The following is an 18,063-nucleotide window of genomic DNA, read 5'->3' as shown; positions in this document are numbered from 1 at the left end:
TCCAGCCTAGTCTCAGTGTCCAGCTACAGGTGGCATTAATTGTACACATACATGTACATTCTAGTGCAGTAGTTCCCAAACTTTTCCCCCCTGGACCACTTGAAAATTGCAAAGGTCTTGGTGGACCACTTAATGATTTTTCTGCCTGTTGTAGCAATTGTAATGTGCTGTGCTAGATACTGTATGATTTTAATTCTATTTTAATTGTTTGATTTTTTTATATATTGTATTTAACTGTAATTCAAATTGTAATACAATACAATAAAAGAAATAATAAAATACAATTAAAAGTCAATATGACTATTTCATGTGATGGATGTGCCATCTCTTGTGTTCAACCAGAAATCCAGACATGATGTGGACCACCTGAATGAAGCTTGAGGACCACTGGTGGTCTGTGGACCACAGTTTGGGAACCCCTGCTCTAGTGTAAAGATGTGCATGGCCCTTCTCTCTTGTGCTTCTTTGTTTCTCACATGCTGATACATATCTAAACTTCCTCCATGTTTGCCCTGCAACTGAAACAGCATGTTTTCATCATGTGATCTTGTATTAGCATAGATATTACAATGCAGCGCAGCCCATATTCTATGCTTTCATTCTGCTTCAACATTCAACTCTTCCTAGACTGTATTTCAGTGACTTCAATGTACTGATGTTAGAATGTGACTTCGATGTACTGATGTTAGAATGACTTCGATGTACTGATGCTAGACAATGTACAACTGTTTAGATTTTATCCAGCCACCAGCCCACTGATTGGGACAGGGGAGATGACAAAGCAGTACTTTGCTGCCTCCATTCAGTCATCTTCTAACCACCCAGCGGAACTTTATAAAGTTGTTCGGGGACTTTTACACTCTGGTCCTCAGAACGCAATAATACCATCAATAGCCCGCTGTAATGAGTTTGCGAGACATTTCCAAGACAAGATCATGAACATCCGCCGGGACCTTGACTCCAATATTGTAACAGTTGAACCTAATGAGGTGTCCAGAGCACAGTCTTGTCCTGTTTTATTGGATGAATTTCAGTTGGTACAGCTTGAGGATGTGGACAAGGTGCTTGGACAGGTGCGGGCAACCACTTCTGCTCTGGACCCTTGCCCCTCGTGGCTAATAAAAGCTAGCAGGAATGGAACAGCCGGATGGGCCAAGGAGGTGATCAATGCCTCTTTACGAGAGGGAGTGGTACCACCCTGCCTGAAACAGGCGGTGGTGAGACCGCTCCTAAAAAAATCCTCCTTGGACCCTGAAAACCTTGACAACTATAGACCGGTAGCAAATGTTCCATTCCTGGGCAAGGTTTTAGAGTGTGTGGTCGCTCGCCAGCTCCAGGCTCTCTTGGATGAAACTGATTATCTAGATCCATTTCAATCGGGCTTTCGGCCGGGGTTTGGTACAGAAACAGCCTTGGTCGCCCTGTATGATGACCTGTGCCGGTAGAAAGACAGAGGGAGTGTAACTCTGTTGGTTCTCCTGGATCTCTCAGCGGCTTTTGATACCATCGACCATGGTATCCTTCTGGGGCGTCTTGTGGATTTGGGAGTTGGAGGCACTGCTTGGCAGTGGCTGCGCTCCTATCTCAAGAATCATCTCCAGAAGTTGGTGCTTGGGGAGCATTACTCGAATCCCTGGGTACTCCAATATGGGGTCCCGCAGGGTTCAGTTCTGTCCCCCATGCTCTTTAATATCTATATGAAGCCGCTGGGTGAGGTCATAAGGAGATTTGGAGTGCGTTTCCAGCAATATGCTGATGATACGCAACTCTACTTCTCTTTTTCATCTTCTTCAGGTGAGGCTGTTGATGTACTAAACCGCTGCCTGGCCGCGATAATGGACTGGATGAGAGCTAACAAACTGAGACTCAATCCTGACAAGACTGAGATGCTGTTGGTGGAGGGGCTCTCTGCCCAGATGGTTGACGTCCGACCTGCCCTAGACGGGGTTACACTCCCCCTAAAGGAGCAGGTCCGTAGTTTGGGGGTCTTATTAGATCTGCTCCTGTCACTGGAGGCTCAGGTAGCCTCGGTGGCACGGAATGCGTTCTACCAGCTTTGGCTGGTGGCCCAACTACGACCCTACCTGGACAGGGAGAACCTCACCACAGTTATCCATGCTCTGGTAACCTCTAGATTGGATTACTGTAATGCACTCTACGTAGGGCTACCTTTGAAGACAGTTCGGAAACTTCAGCTGGTGCAGAATGCTGCGGCCAGAGTTCTTACTGGGACAAAGAAATTTGACCATATAACACCTATTCTGGCCCAACTGCACTGGCTACCAATATGTTTCCGGGCCAGATTCAAAGTGTTGGTTCTTACCTATAAAGCCCTTAACGGCATCGGACCGCAATACCTGGCGGAACGCCTCTCCCGCTATGTATCTACCCGCTCGCTGCGCTTGACGTCGAAGGCCCTTCTCCGGGTTCCAACACATAGCGAGGCCCGGAGAGCAATAACTAGAACTAGGGCCTTCTCAGTAGTGGCCCCCGAATTATGGAACGCCCTCCCTGACGAGATACTCCTGGCGCCTTCTTTGTTATCTTTTCGGCGCCAGGTAAAGACCTACCTCTTTGCCCAGGCTTTTTAAATTTAAATTTTAAATTTCAAATGTTAATTTTAATTTTTTTGTTGCAATCTTGTTTTTACATACGTTTTATAGTGCATTTTATTTATACTCACTTGTATTTTAACCTGTTTTTATTGTTGTACACCGCCCTGAGAGCTTATTGCTAAAGGGCGGTATAAAAGCACAATAAATAAATAAATAAATAAATAAATAAAATAATATTACTTTCCCAAATGAACCCTATTTCACCGGGGGCTCCACCTGATCATTCAGTCAATACTCCAACATGGGTTGGTGACCATGTTGAATGTGGTGGGCAATTGGCATACAGTCCCATTCTAAATGGTTAAATGTTTTTTTTTTGCATCCAAATATAAAATTTGATACTGTTTTTTATAAACTTAAAATGAGGCATATTGGTTTTACAGTTGAAAGACCAAAAGACATTGCAAACAAATTCAGAGAATTTTATAAGAAACTTAACTCCTCTGAATGTCCCTCTGAGGAAGGGATTAGTTTAGCTGTTTTATAGAAAAAAGTAAGGTTCCGCGTTTAACTAGAACCAAAACTGAAGTTCTACAAAGCCCAATTAAAATTACTGGACTGCTCAGAGTCATTATGAAACTTAAAAAATAATAAAACACCAGGGGCAGATGGTTTCACTACAGAAATCTTTTGGAATAATATAGCAGGTCCTCTTGCAGATGTATTAAATTAAGTCATGCAAAACGTATATTTCCAAACATAATTTGGTGGTTATATCTGGAAAAAAGTAGAGTTGGCCTATTGCTTTTTCAAACCAGGATTTTTATTTTGGCAAAAAGACTTAACACATCTAGCTATTGGGAAATATATCTTAGAGGATCAGGTAGGCTTCATTAAAATCCTAAAATCCTAAACAATGGCAGTGTTAAAACTAAAACTGCAGAAGTATGGGATATGGCTGATAAACTTCAGGTGTGACTCATCCAGTTTGCAAAACAATTTTTCACTGATGCAAATAGCAGTTTGGTCTGGGCCACATAAAACTCCCTGATTAATTTAGAAAGTTTACAGCCAGGGAGTTTTAGTTGCTGCATCTGAAAAAGAGCACTGAGGATGTGCACTGTGCAACACCATGATGTGCACTGTTACAAGAATGTTCCAAAATGGACTTGGTTTTATTTTTGTAGAGTAGAGAAGGTTGTTATTCCACCTTCCAGCATCAGCTGTAGTGTAATTATACCATGTAAAGCTGTTATACAAATGGGTAAGGGTAGGATGCTGATGCATCGAGGCAAAAATGAATGAAGACAACCTATACACCATGTATATGGCTACCATAGAGTACATTAAGATAAACATATACTTCTGATGTATTGCAGTTATATAAACCATTATCACAGGCGGCATACCAAAATGGATTTGCCTTGCTCATCTTGTGCAGAATGCCATACTAGCTATGTCAACACATACAGAATCAGATTGTTAGCATCTCATTAATCTTTTATGCCTTTATTTTTCAGAGGTCTATCAATGGTCATGATTCTAACCAAAGAAAATGCTGTGGAGGAATGGCGGCAATTAATGGGACCAACAGATCCAGAAAAAGCAAAAGAAACTCAGCCTGGTTCATTGCGTGCTAAATTTGCAAGAGATATTATGCGCAATGCTGTTCATGGATCATCTAATCCAGAACATGCTGTGCAGAGCATTAAATTTATATTTGGAGATGTTGATTTGGAGGACCTAAAACACAAATATATTTATGTGTAGTAGAATTTTGAAGATGATTTATTATAGGCAGTATATGAAGTACAAATAAATGCAATACAAATAAATCATCTCCCTCTGATATGTTACTAGTCAGGAATGTTACTTATGTTACTAGTCAGTAAATAAACTATGCACATTATGGATATAAACTCTGCCCCACTGATAGCCATGAAACTTTTGCCCTTGGCTTCAAGAAGGAAATCTGTATGCCATCTTTCCACAAACAAATTATCCTCCAAGCAGTTTACACAAATCCATCACAAAATCAAGAATAACTTCATAATAATAACAGTAATAAAAGAGCAACATATAACAACTGTAACAGCATACAAAACAATATTATAAATGTAGCAACATTTCACCTTGTTGCAGTAGTAAAAATAACAAGGGGGTTGTATAATTTCACCTTGGTTCTATATGTTCTAGCCACTGCTGCTATGTCCACTAAAAATTAGCCAAGAATCAAGTTAGTCTGATCCAGTGTCTAGGCCTCAGCTTCTCCAAAGGATCACTTCCATTTTGGCATCACTATTTAGGCAGCAGCTCACTCCAAGATGTTCGACTGTCTCCTGAGGTTTCTAGCAAAGGGGGTGGGGACCCAAAATAGCCCAATGGGAACTGAGAATGCTGGCTGACACAACAGAAAACCAGGAAGAAGGGGGATATAGTGACTGGAATAATGAACAGAACCACTCAGCACAGTAACGTGCTGTTGCAGACCCCTGATCCCACTTGTTGCTGTCTTATTTTCAAACACCTTTCTTGTTCAAATGAACAAGGTGTTGAAGAGGTGACCTATGGGACTCACCTCATACATTGGATGTAGTGCCTTCTGCACAACTGTGAAACATCTGTACTTTGAACCATGCATTTGGTTTTGAATTGTATAGGATGTGAAACGTAGAGCCAACTTAAAAAAAAAATGATGCACGGTGGTCAAAGAAATTACTTTTCTGCCCAGATTTGTTTTTCTGCATTTTGTGATCTATATCACAATAATATATTTCTGCTCGAGTAACAAATGAAATTGTCTTCCATGTGTGAAATTAGGTAACAGTAATATTAAGAACTGGTTTTGAAATATGCTTTTTTTGTGGAGTAAAATTTCAAAACTGACATTAAAAAAAATACTCAAAGGTATTTGACTATTAACACATTTATTGATCCATACAGTGGAATGTCAATCATGGTCACTTACATTAGGAAGAAAAGGTGCAAATTCTAGGCTGGCAATGATTTTACATTTCCCCCCTTTAATTCTAGAAAGGAAATGATAAAATATTTTGTTTTGATAGAAATAAAATACCAGAAACTAGCAGTGTCACAAATCATTGCAGAAGTTTCAGTAAACTTTTAAACTTTATTAAAAAGAAGTATCAGCGCTACAATATTTCTTAAAATAGCATACACTGAAATGTTTGAAACAGATGTTGCTACACTTTACAAGTGTATTCACTGAGTTCTGGGCAGACATACTTATGCCCCTCCAGGATCGAGGATGAAGGACAATAGTGGGTTTTGCAGCAGAGTCAGCTTGCACCAGACCGATTGGCTTTCAGCTATAAAACCCTCTCCTAAACCAATTTTGCAAATGGATTTTGCTTAAAAAACAGTAACATGCTGCCAGATGAATGGATAAACATATGGATGTACATGAGATACCTTTTTTGTTTTTTAAAAAAATCCACATAAAATATTAAGCACTCTGGGGACAGGAAAAGGAGGAGAGATCACACATAACAGCCAAACATAGTTGTGCACATTCAGCTGCCAGCCAATCAGCACTTTGCACAACTGGCACTACATAAAAACTTGCAGAATTAGCAAAAGCGGGAGGAAACCAGATTTGCCTGGATAACGGGGGGAAAACATGGTGAAGTATGTACCCCTTACAGGTAAATGCCTTTAAAATTAGGGAGCAAGAAATTAAATTATTTCTTCCTGTAAAAACAAGAAGCTTTTGTGAGCTTGCTTTGACTAAAGACTTTCCCCCGATACTAAACACATTGGTCCCAGCCCCACAAGATCCTCTCATGCAACCATGCACAGCCAGATATTTTGCTTACATTTACATTTCAGAACTTCCCATTGATGAAAACTCAAATTATCTTTTAAAAAGCACCCCAGTGTTTAGAACACAGGTTGCAGATTGGCAATTCTACAGGAATGTAACTGTAAACAAAAATGCCCAGCTAAGTGACCTTTTGTGTGCTTATCTCTGGATCATACTCATAATGTAGAACCAGTGGGACTTATGTAAACACTGTGGGACCACAGTCCAAAAATCCTACATGCACAACTGAATCCCAGTGTCAGATACAGAAGACAAAGAACCTCAACACCAACCCAAAGAGGAAAACCTGACCTGGTTTGTATAAAGCTATGAATCATGATCATAGGGCATGAATAGCAGCATCCAGTCTCTGCTGCATCGAATGGGATGGGGGTGTGGGTTCAATAGCAGCTTCTCATATACTGTAGTGCAATGGGTGTGGGAACAGTGGGGTGGAAGTAAGCTGCTCTACTGAAAAGAAGTCAGCAGAGGCTGTACATGAAGCTACATGTGGCAAATATGTAGATATAATTCCTAAGCTTTCAATTAGCCCCCCATACCGATTTTGAAGTACAACAATTAACAATTCTAACAAAACCTGATCCAAAGTAAAAAGAAGTTTGATTTAGGATGTTTTTGCTAAACACAAACATACAATTTGATGGCAAAGCTGTTTTGACATGGCAGCCACAGGCTATGCTGAGAGGGTGCAGCACATATCTGGCACATGGCATCTCATTCCCACCCACTTCTGCAGAACAACACCAGAGAAAGAGGAGGGTGTGGCTCCTCTTTTGCTATAATTGTTACAATGAATGCCGAAAGATGATATTGTCCACTGTGCCTGGTGGGGCTCACTATAGAGAGGAAAATAATAGTGGCTGTCCCTTTTGGAGCACATGTGCAAAGCCAGACTTCGTATGTATGTAGACCAATTTCTGCCACACACATGTTTAAGTCATGGGAGCCTAAACCTATCCAGATGCTTAATGGTAAACTATGACTGGTTGTGCTAAACACATGCTAAACATAACAATTGGCTTTCATCAACCCACCACATGTTAATGCAAAGCTGTATCTGTGGCTTAAAACAAATCGTTTAAAAGTAGATTGCTGCAAATAATGTCTGTCTGGAATACAACACTGCATGTTTATGTTGATGGGTTCATGAAATATTCCTATACCACTCTAACCAGCTTGTAACCTTTGTCATGGGAAGATTCATATATTTTTGGAATTTCTTTCTTTCTGGTCACTTCTGAGTTTATTGATCTTCTTGGGACTAGTAAGCGCTGGGTTGGTGTTCTTCAAGTTTTGCTTTGGCATCCCACTGCGACCGGAGTTTCTAGCATTCTGGTTTTTATTTGGGGCTCTTCGTAGCTTATGTTCTTGGAGTCGCTGTTCCCATCTCTGTGAAAAAAAAATTGAAAAACCAAACATGTTAGTGACAGGGGGAGTGGAATCACAGATTGTTAAAGGCAAATCACAAACCGTTAACCCTGCCATGCCCATGGTACAGATATTCTGCTGAACATGGTATTGCAAGAGTATGATGGGGGAATGGTCCTGCACAATGGTGCCCCTCCTCTCCACTACACAGATTGGCTACCTCTGCACAGAAGACTATGTGGTATCTTCCAGACAGTGATGGACTACAATTCCCATCACCCCTACCTCTGCTATGCTGCCTGGGGCTGGTGGGAACTGGAGTCCAACAACATCTGGAGGGGCGCAAATTGGCTGCTCCTGCTCCTGGGTATATTAGGTTGTCTACATAAATGTCTGAACACACAGAGGCCTGTTTCATATGTTTCTTCCCTTTTAAAGAACACTTCCTCCTTTGGATCCTTCTTTGAGTTCATTCTCCATCTCAAAATGGGGGCTGGGAGATGCAAAAGTTCTAACTTTGATGGAACTGAGGCCCCATCTACACTATATATTTAAAGCAGTATCATATCACTTTAAACAGTTGTGGCTTCCCACAAATAATCCTGCGACCTGTAGTTTGTTAAGTGTGCTGAGAGTGGTTAGAAGACTCCTATTCCCCTCACAGAGCTATAATTCTCAGAATTCCCTGTGAAGACGAACTCTGTTAAATCACTTTTTAATTGTTAATCCACTCTGCAAACTGTAGCTCTGAGAAGGGAACAGGAGATAGCAATGACCATTATGTCAGGCTACATAAATTGTTTCTATCCCAGTTTGTCATTGTAAGAACTGTAATTTTAAGAATTGGTGACTGGGTTTGCTTTTCTCTCTTTCCCTCTACATCCCTTTTTCCTTTTGTGACATGTCTTCTAGAATGTAAGCCTTATTTTTGTTATTATTTGTCTGTAAACTACTCTGGTTCTGGGAAACTTTTAAGCTAAAGAGCAGGGTCAAAATGCTTTAAACAGATACGTAAATAACAAACCAGCTCCTGCATGACTCTGTGGGTGTGTGAAGGGAGCCTAAGAGACAGAAAAACAGGAAGTACAATGCTTTCTGTCTCCTCCCTCGATTCTATCACATCTGAAGTTGCTCTTAGCTTATATTGCCATAGATGTTTAAACTTCCATTTGCTCCTTTAATTTAATCGTAAAAATCAATATGATATATATCCACAGGTTACCAGCCAAAATTAGACAGGCGCCAATTATCATGAATGTTCAAGACCCTACTGAAACCATTTTTGTTTAAGAAGACTTTCCCTAAGGTGTCACTCAGTCATTCATGGAATATTAATTGCACTTCTGAGGAAATGAGTTTTATTGTTTTTTAGAGTTTGTTGAAATGGTTTTATTGTTTTAGAGCTTGTGTTTTATTCTATTTTTGTACTTTATTCCATTTTTAGCTTGTAAAGCACTTCAGTGGTTTCATGCTATGGAGCAGTTTATAAATTTGTTAAATAAACTAACTAAATAAATGCAGGGATGTTGCTAAGTCCTTAAAAGACTCAAGACACAAACTCATGAGAAAAATATGCTTATATTAATTTATATGCAGAGCTGGAAATTCAGGCTGACTTTCAGAGGGAAAGCCATCCTGTAAGCATAGTAACGTTTTATTACATTTTTTAAAAGAGTGGAACAGGCTGAGATTCAGAGCCTAGATTCCAGATCTGGAATGCTTCATTCCAGAAAAAATCTTACTATTTTATATATAAAATAGTAAGACCAGGGACCCTTACCAATGTTCCTGTCTCCATCTAACCGAAGGGGGAAAGAGCCGAGCATTTGCATTGTAAGTAGTTTGATCTCTCCACTAGAAGCAAAATTCCCTTTTCTCTGTTGTTTTGGTAAAGCACAGCCAAAGAAGTCTCAGAGGGAATTTCCAGCAAATAGTGGAAAACCAAAATTCCCTGGAACAGTTTGGAAAAGATTTTGATGAGCCTGCCAAGGAAGTGGTTGTTGCAGTACAATACATCCTCCTGAAATCTTGTGGTGCAGAAGGAAAACCATAGGGTTGGGTTCATACCATAGCACCTTGTTTATATACAGAGAGGGTTTATGTTAATGTGCTCCTGGATATGGCTCCTTGTATTCATGTACTTAATTGTACTAGCCGCAACAATAGCTGTATCCAGCGGTGAAAATGTTTGCATGTTTTCCCCCTGAAATTTTTATATTTTATTTTTGGTACTCTAAGTACAGCGAGGGAGATGGATGAAACTTTTTATTGGAACTCTATACCTTTTTTTCTGGTACTTGTATCTCTCCATACCTGCCCATTTTCACTACTGACTGCAGACCATAACTTTTACAGTATAGGCAGCAGCTGAAGGGAGGAAAAGGCAACATTTATTATGGAGGAGAAAACGTTGAGAAGCATCAAGTCAGTGCTCTTACCTTAAATCTTTGACTTAATGGGTCCTTCCATTTTTCAACTGAGCACCCATCAAGAAGCATCAATCTGAAATGGCAATTGTAGATTCAAGAAGAGTACAAAAGATATATATAGTTCATTTCCTAATTACAGAATGAAACATGAAAACATAGGGCTCATTTCAATCAAAAGTAAGCATTTCTACATTTCAATCTGATTTCAATAGCGAGATGTGCTTAGAGCTGCAATGCTCTACCCTCTTATCTGGGAGGAAGCCCCACCGAATTCAATGGGTCTTACTTCAGTGAAAACAATAGAACTTATAGTGCAATCCTATGTATGTCTACTCAAAAGTAAATCTCTGAGTTCAGTGGTACTTATTCCCATTACATGTAAGTGTGTATAAGACTGCAACATTAAGCATTTTTTACTTTTCTGAACTGTCCATAATGCTAATTTTCCTTTATCAATGTACTTATTAACAAATACAATGTAGACAAAAATGTGGGGTTAAATAAAAATACTGACATTTGTACAAATTAACTGTTACAAGTTGTCTCTTTATGTTCTTGTTGATTAATTCTATTCAGATTAGATCTATTCAGGCTTGCAAACTTCTTGTTGAAATGATCCATGACCTGGATTGAATGGCCTTGGTGTTGGGATGTGTTGCTAGCATGCTTGCTGTGTCTGTATATTTTTGAGAATTTGTTGTTGTTGTCGTTGTTGATAATCATCATCATCATCCCTACAAAATATGCAACAAATATCCCACTATGTGTTTTGCACCTGAAACTGAATCAGACTGAGCATTTGTGATGGGTTTTGCTGTTGTGACCCTAGTTCAATGTGAGACTTCCATGCCTTTTCATCTAAGGCTGGGTCCCAAAATATAATCATAAAAGGGAAAATTGTGCTAGAAACAAGAATGTGGTATTTTTATTAGCACTTTTCCAAGCAACAGACTGTTACTTCTAACATTTTAAAAAGCCACTGTGACTCAAACGGTGTTTACATATGGCCAAGTTAAATGAGAAACACAATATTTTGTCTTTGCTTTCTTTTTTTCAAATTCTTTAACAAAGCATGTAAAATTAAAACCTCAATGACCTTTAAAACCATGATTACCAAATTTCTTCCATGAAATATATAACTCTTTCTAATCTTTTCCTATTCCGCAGCTTAATTTTGAAAGCTTTCACAAATACATTCCCAAATACCTCAAGATTAATCAAGATTATGTTTCTTGCACTGCATTCTCCTACTTCCCTTTCCATTGTCTTCAGAATCAAAACACAGATAGTTGATCCTTGCTGAAGGGTGTTTTTTTTAATTCATTTTCTCTGGCTTCCTATCCCATGTCCATCCTTTTTCTTTTCAAAGCATCAATACAATCACTTCTATAGATCTGAGAGCTCAAACTGATTATGACTAATCCTATTTCAATCCCACCCTTTCCCCGAGGAGTTCAGGGCAGCCTGCAACACCCCTCACTGGTAGGATAAACTGAATGTTAGTGATTTACTCAGGGCCAGCCCTGCCATGAGGCAGAGTGAGGCAGCTTCTCCAGGCAGCACATGCTGGGGGGATAGCAGTGGCAGCCCCCCTGGGCTTTCCTCCAGTAGTGGCGTGGGCAGTGGAGAGGAGCTGCCCTCCCAACACCAGCATAGCTGCAGCTTACCTGAACAGGCCTGAGGTGGGGTGGTGGTGAAGCTGAGGCCAAGAGGTTGCACAGGTAGGACCAGCACCACAAATATGGTGCCCCTGCTGGTGCAATTAACAGCTGGTATAGCACAGTGGGGAGGAGAGCCTGGCTGGGAGTCCAGAGTCTGTGAGTTCAAATCCCCGCTCGTGTCTCCTGGGTGTCAAGGGCCAGCTAAAGATCACCCCCAAGTGAGTGGCTCAGGGTTACAAGCCCTGCCACCTGTGCAGCCGTGAGCAAGCTGCATAGTCCCAAGGAGCCCATTGCCCCCCAGCTGGCAGTTGCAGACAAGGAAGGGGCTGGCTTGTGCAGCTGTGGCAAGCTGAGCAGGCCCTAGCCAGCTGGGGAGGACTAGCCTCAGAGGGAGGCAATGGTAAACCCCCTCTGAAGACCACTTACCATGAAAACCCTATTCGTAGGGTTGCACTTGAAGGCAGTCCATTTCCTTTTTGCTGGTGCAATTCCATGACCCCAACCTCACCACTGTCCCATCCCCATCCAGAAGATAAGCAGCTCTGCCCCACCACAGGCACTGCTACTGATTTCCTCCCAAGTCCCCTTGCCATTCCCATCCTGCTGAGCTGGTGCCCAGGGACAATGCTTGATTGTTGATGGCCAAGGATGACTGGCTGTCGTTACCCTCTTTCTTTCTGTCACAGGAAAGTTGAGAAAGGCCTCTGACTAAGGGAGACATCCAGCTCTCTCCAGCCATGACCTCCTCCAGATATTGTTCCACTCACATGATGCACTGCCGCATTACAGCATTTGTTTGAGTGGGCAGTAAGCAGGTGCCAGGCAGTGTAGCAGGTGAGCAGCAGGGAAGTGCTCAGGACAAACCTGCCAGTGCCACGTTTGTGAACTGTCCTGCGCCCCCTACGCTTGCCTGCCTCTCTCAGCTGCAGTGGGAGATGCTGCCCCATCTTCAGTGTTGAAGTAAGATTTCACAGCTTCTGTTTGTGGAGTAGGGAGGCGCCATCTTGTCCACCTCAGGCAGCAAAGTGTCTTGGGCCAGCCCTGCCAAAGCTACCCACCGAGCGTCATAGCTGAGAGGAGGTCTGAACTCAGCATACCCCAAGCCAAGTCCACCACTCTAACCATTATACCAGGCAAGCTCTCAGATGCATACATGGAGCTGTCCAAACCTCAGGGGCATCCCCATTTTCTTCAAGGGACGGGGCAGCTCCATGCATGTTAAGGGTGTCATTTGCTGTCCCCCCCCCAAAAAAAAATGCTAAGGAAATGTTTTAAAAATAGGCATCTTGATGGCGGCAGTTTCTTGCCATGTGATCATTGCTTACCTTGAGCGCCACTCATAGCACATAATTAGGACATCCTGTTTTGGTAGAAGAGGCGGGCATTGGCAGGAAGAATTGGTATGCAGAGGAACAAGAGAACGGGGAACTGGAGTTGAAGATTTCAGTACGTCTTTCACGTCAACCATTGTGGTGATTTCATTGCAGCTTCCTCTCTCCAATCTCTTTACTTTAGCATGAATAACTGCAACACAAAATGGAAGGGTAAATGATAAGGCTGCCCAACCAGCAGCCCAGTATGCTGTGAATCTTTACTCAGAGCCCAGTCTTGCTAACTTCCCCTGGAAAGCAGTACATTGACTGCAGAGTAAATCCCACTGAACAGTAAGGTTTGTTCCTCATTAAACAGACTTATGATCTCTTGCTGCAAGCCTGCAACGACAAGGTCTTAAATGATAACACCTTTTAAATAATACAATAAAATATAAATTGGGCTTTAGGTAAAAGTTGATAGAAGTTAATAGCACTTCATTTAGGCTTACATACAAAGTAAAACAGAAAGTAAGTAAAGGTGTATGCATTTTTATTTACTTGCTTGCCAACACTTTTGCCCACACAAGCCATCCTAGTTACTCCAAATTTATCACTTACGCTAGTGAGAAAGGAAGGCTGCTGTGGAAGTCTCTAGGTCAAATTCAAGGGGCTGGTTTTAAGTTCCTAAATGTTCTGTGTCTGGAATATTTGAGAGCTATCTGTCTATGTAGGATTCCTATCTCCCCTGAGAGGTGAGATCAAGCAATGAGGCACGATTGTGACTACTATAACCTACAGAGGCAAAGTTATCATTGGGCAGAACTGGTGCCTTCTTGGTGGTGGCTTTTCCTTTGTGGGATTGTGTCTAAATGGAAGCTTGCCAAACCCATGCTCATGGATCTTTTAGAAGGTCTGTTAAAATGTCTTTCTTTTGAAAAGCCTTCTGGGCTCCATGTTGTCTAATGCTTGGTGCACATGCTTAAAACAGGCATTTATTTGTGACTAGCTGCTTCAGTAAGTGAATATCAATGTCTATTTATCTGCACAGCAGACAGACAGCTTATGCCCTTAGGATGTGCATTCTGATGCCTGCTTGGATACACATCAGACTTATGCCCATGATTCCTGATACAGCAAGTGATACATGTGAGGAAGCCTGCTTATTCTTGCAGCTCTCCTAGCCAGATCAGGTAGTTGATGCTTTATCATTCTTATTCAGAATTGTTGATGGCTGATCCAGGGACCAACAGCACAATTTTATGGATGTTTAGCTGTTAGTATGTCTCACTGTAATCAAGGGGGCTTATTTTTGAGTTGGCATGTGTAGGATTGTGCTCTAAATAGGTGAACAGTGGCATATGCATGGGAATAATAAATGATATGTTGATGCCAGCCTTGTTAATCCAATTTCCTTCTACAGTAGAATGCAACATCTCCTTTCTCATCCCATTCCTTACCCTTCTCCTCTGTTCCATCAAAGACTGTAACCATATAGTCAGGCAATTTGGTTTCTTTTAGTTTTGCAGAGAGCCTGGCCCTTTGGATATTGTAGAAGACAACAACAACAGTTTTAAAAGCTGTATATTAGTTTCATTTTGCATTAGAACACATCCCATTTTCCTGGACAAAATCATTTCTCATTATCAACCTTTCTAAAATAATATCCTGCTAATTTAATCATTTGAATTAATACAATTGGTATTTGGCATATTAGGACTGGAGGTGTTTTTATCCTGCTGTGGATTTCAGCAGAACTCAGCCATAAACACACTTTACTTAGAAGCAAGTTATTTGATTTCAACAGAGCTTACTTTCTCTTATTCAGGATCATATCTAGATATAGGATATATGGTTAAAGGGGGGGATCCTACAGTCCTCTATACTTACTTGAGAGTAAGCCACAAGTATCCCATGTATACTTTTTAGAAAGCTAATATTTTCTAAACATAGTTGTAATGGGTTTAATTCCCTTCAAATTATTATTATTGTTGTTAAATTTATATTTCTCCCTTTCTCTCGAAGGAGTCCAGGGACTTAAACACTGTATCTATGCATGTTTACTCAGAAGAAAATGCTACTGACGTCAATGGAACATAGTCCCAAGTAGGGATGCAATAATTGCAGCCTCAGATATTCAGTACAGCACTGGGACCTAACTTATTCAGGAATGAACCCAAAGAACCTTTCTCTCGGATATAAAACCAGAAATATTAATATTATTCGAACTTTGGGGACATTAACGTTTGTTTTGTCGAAATTACATTCACACGTGCATTAGTACATGTTTGGAAATCTTAGACATAACTTCTTTCATTCTCTCCCCTCTTTAAAAAAAATACATCAATTGTAGTTAATATCAGTGTCTTCAAAAAACACTTATCGCTAGGTCTGATGTGGGAGAAGTCTTAACGTTCTGGAGGAAGGAAGCAGCTATAAAATCGCCTCAATTCGTTTGCAATAGTTTTTACTCTTAGGCTATTTGGTCGACTAAGTAAAAGGGTCAGATTTCATCCGCTCTAAGGAAGGAAAAATATACGATAGGACGATCACTATGATATGAAACCGGCCACAAGATGGGAAGTGAGGCCGTAACTCATCAACTTGCAAGGGATTTTTAAAATATATAAAAGTGTTGTCGAATGACTTACCGTACGTGTAGTTTTTGGTCAGATACGTCGCTAGCATGGGCTTTACCTTCTTACACTTGCAGCGATCTTTATTTAAAACAAAACAAACCAGAGAATGAAATATTTATAAGACTTCTGAATGTGGACAGGATTCGTTTTCGGCAGGTTAGAGGGAGAGGATCGCATGATGCTGTGGGGCAGCGGAACTCACCGAGGTTTGAGGTCTTGCATCCGGAAAGCAGAGGTTTTTCGTGGACCATCACATCGTCAGATAAATCAATCCACTTCACATCTTCTTAACGAGGTAACACCAATAAAATAAAATAACAAGAACAGCCGTTGACTATTTGATCGGAAAAAAGGACTGGAGCGGGGAGAAGGAACATTTTTAAAAAGTATCATCTGAGAAAAATGGTCTCACAGTGTTTCAGCACTGGAACAGCCGGCACCTCCTCAGTTCAGCACCATCTGCCAGCCAGTGAAACCCCAGTGTGGGCAGCCCGGGAGGGCAGGTCGACTCCGAACGAAGCCAGCCCTGTCGCCTTCCGCAGACAAGGTACCCTCCCAGTAAATCTGCTCACGACTGCCGCGGAGTCCCACCGCGTGAGCCGGGAGCAGGCAGCTCAGCCCTCATCGGGCTTCCTTGGAGCAGAGCAGACCTGGTTTTGTTTCCGATGAAGTGTGGACGGAATTGCTCACCAGAACTTGCTTCCCGGCGGACCCCATTGGATCGTCAAGCAGGGCGTGATTTGGGGCGCAAACCCTTAGGAACGACTCGGAAGCTTTTCTCCCCCCCCTCCCCGCGGGGCTTACTTCCGAGTAAAGGTGACTAGGATCAGGATGAATGAAAAGCGAAAGAAAAGCTCCGCTGAAATCAGTGGGCGGATTTTCTGGGAAATGAGATTGGGTAGCGTGCATCTTTAGTTATCATCTTCATCCTCAGATCTCCTTTCACAGGCCTCCACAGACGTAAGTCCGATGGAGTTTTCTCTCAGGGAAGTGTCAGTACATATAGGACCGCACCGCCTACGCTGGGTTTGCCTTGGCTGGGTCAGATCTGCGCCTTCGAAGGCGCCCCTCTTGCCCGCCCCTCCCCTCTCCTCACCTTCGGGCAGATCCGTGACGATGGCCTCGGGCGCGATGCAGACCCCGCGATCGTAGACGGGCAGGTCGTCGCAAGACAAGCCCTCGGGCCAGCTGTGGTTGTACCTCTTCATGATGGGCTCGCAGCCGTCTCGGGCTCGCTGGCACAGGGACTTGCAGGGCTTGATGGGGTCGTGGAGAAACTCAACGGTGCAGATGGGAGCGTACATGGCGCAGAGGAAGAAGCTGAGCACCGGGCTGCAGCCGATGTCCACCAGCTCCTGGTACTGCTCGATGGCCAAGACGGCGTTCTCCTGGGTGCTGTGGTGCAGGTGGTTGGGCATGCGGGTGATGTTCCAGGGCATGTGCCTGCACATGTGGATGCGCACCGGCTCGCATGGAGAGCCGGGGAGCCCCGCGGTGGCCCTGAAGAGCCACAGCGAGAGCCACGCCAGGAGGGCCAGCGCCTCCATCATCCGCTCGAGCAGTGCGGCTCCTTCGGTGTCCGCCTTCTCGGAGGTCACCCCCCCGGCTCTTCTTCCCCTCCGGTGGGTGCGAGCCCGGCCCTGTCCTCGCCCACACGCCCCCTGAAAAGTTCGAGCCCTCCCGGGGCGTGCGGCTGAGCCAAGAGCCGGAGCCTTCTTCTGGGGCGATCTGAGGCTGGCAGGCGACCATGGACTCGGTGGGACCATATTTATAATCGGTGCCACCCATGACGTGGGAACGGGATCGTTCTCTTTCACCAACGCCGTTCGTGGTTCGGGGCCGGGAAGGGGGGGGAGTTGTGTGTGCGCGCGTTTCTTCAAAGACACGCGCGTTGACATCACCTCGACTCCCTTTAATCCCGAGGCGACATCAGCACTAGCTGCACATTTCTCACTGTGTCACAAACCTACAATTTGTTTTTCCCCAGCTAGCGATCTGATGCGTGTAATAAATTCTTGAAAGGGATTTAGGGACTCTTTTCATCTGCTCTATCGCCACAATTCAGACGGATTCGTCACTGAGCCCCACAAGAAGCGTGATTTTTTTTTTTTAGCGAGATTTAAACTTTCCCTTCTCACTTGAAAGCCTCAACTTTTCGAACCTTTCCCTATAAATCCTGCATTTCCCTCCCGTCACCTACAGGGGGCTACATCGTATAGTAACTACTGTTTAGTGAAATATACATGCACGTATAGAT

The 18,063-nt window shown here is 42.6% G+C and overlaps 2 protein-coding genes across 3 annotated transcripts in view; one reads left to right on the top strand and one right to left on the bottom strand.

The window, feature by feature from the left end:
- The window catches only part of NME8 (NME/NM23 family member 8), a 33,988-nt gene extending 29,663 nt beyond the window's left edge, over positions 1–4,325 (top strand). The window contains exon 17 of the mRNA XM_061587474.1: positions 4,076–4,325. Coding sequence (XP_061443458.1) covers positions 4,076–4,325 — 250 coding nt within the window. The remainder of the gene's footprint in view (positions 1–4,075) is intronic.
- Positions 4,326–5,711: 1,386 nt separating this feature from the next.
- SFRP4 (secreted frizzled related protein 4) lies at positions 5,712–17,665 on the bottom strand. 2 transcript variants are annotated; one of them, XM_061586066.1, is made up of 6 exons: positions 16,903–17,665; positions 16,009–16,092; positions 15,819–15,884; positions 13,183–13,381; positions 10,206–10,269; positions 5,712–7,788 (listed from the first exon to the last, which is right to left on the bottom strand). In XM_061586066.1, exons 1-6 carry the CDS (start codon positions 17,570–17,572, stop codon positions 7,600–7,602), a joined length of 1,272 nt encoding a protein of 423 aa, XP_061442050.1. In that variant the 5' UTR covers positions 17,573–17,665; the 3' UTR covers positions 5,712–7,599. The 2 variants fall into 2 exon arrangements, with proteins under 2 accessions (XP_061442050.1, XP_061442051.1); XM_061586067.1 differs by having other exon boundaries at positions 16,009–16,089.
- Between the last annotated feature and the right edge of the window lie 398 nt (positions 17,666–18,063).

Source organism: Rhineura floridana, chromosome 10, assembly GCF_030035675.1.
Source record: "Rhineura floridana isolate rRhiFlo1 chromosome 10, rRhiFlo1.hap2, whole genome shotgun sequence".
Lineage (NCBI taxonomy): Eukaryota > Metazoa > Chordata > Lepidosauria > Squamata > Rhineuridae > Rhineura > Rhineura floridana.
This window is presented reverse-complemented; position numbering and strand designations above follow the sequence as displayed.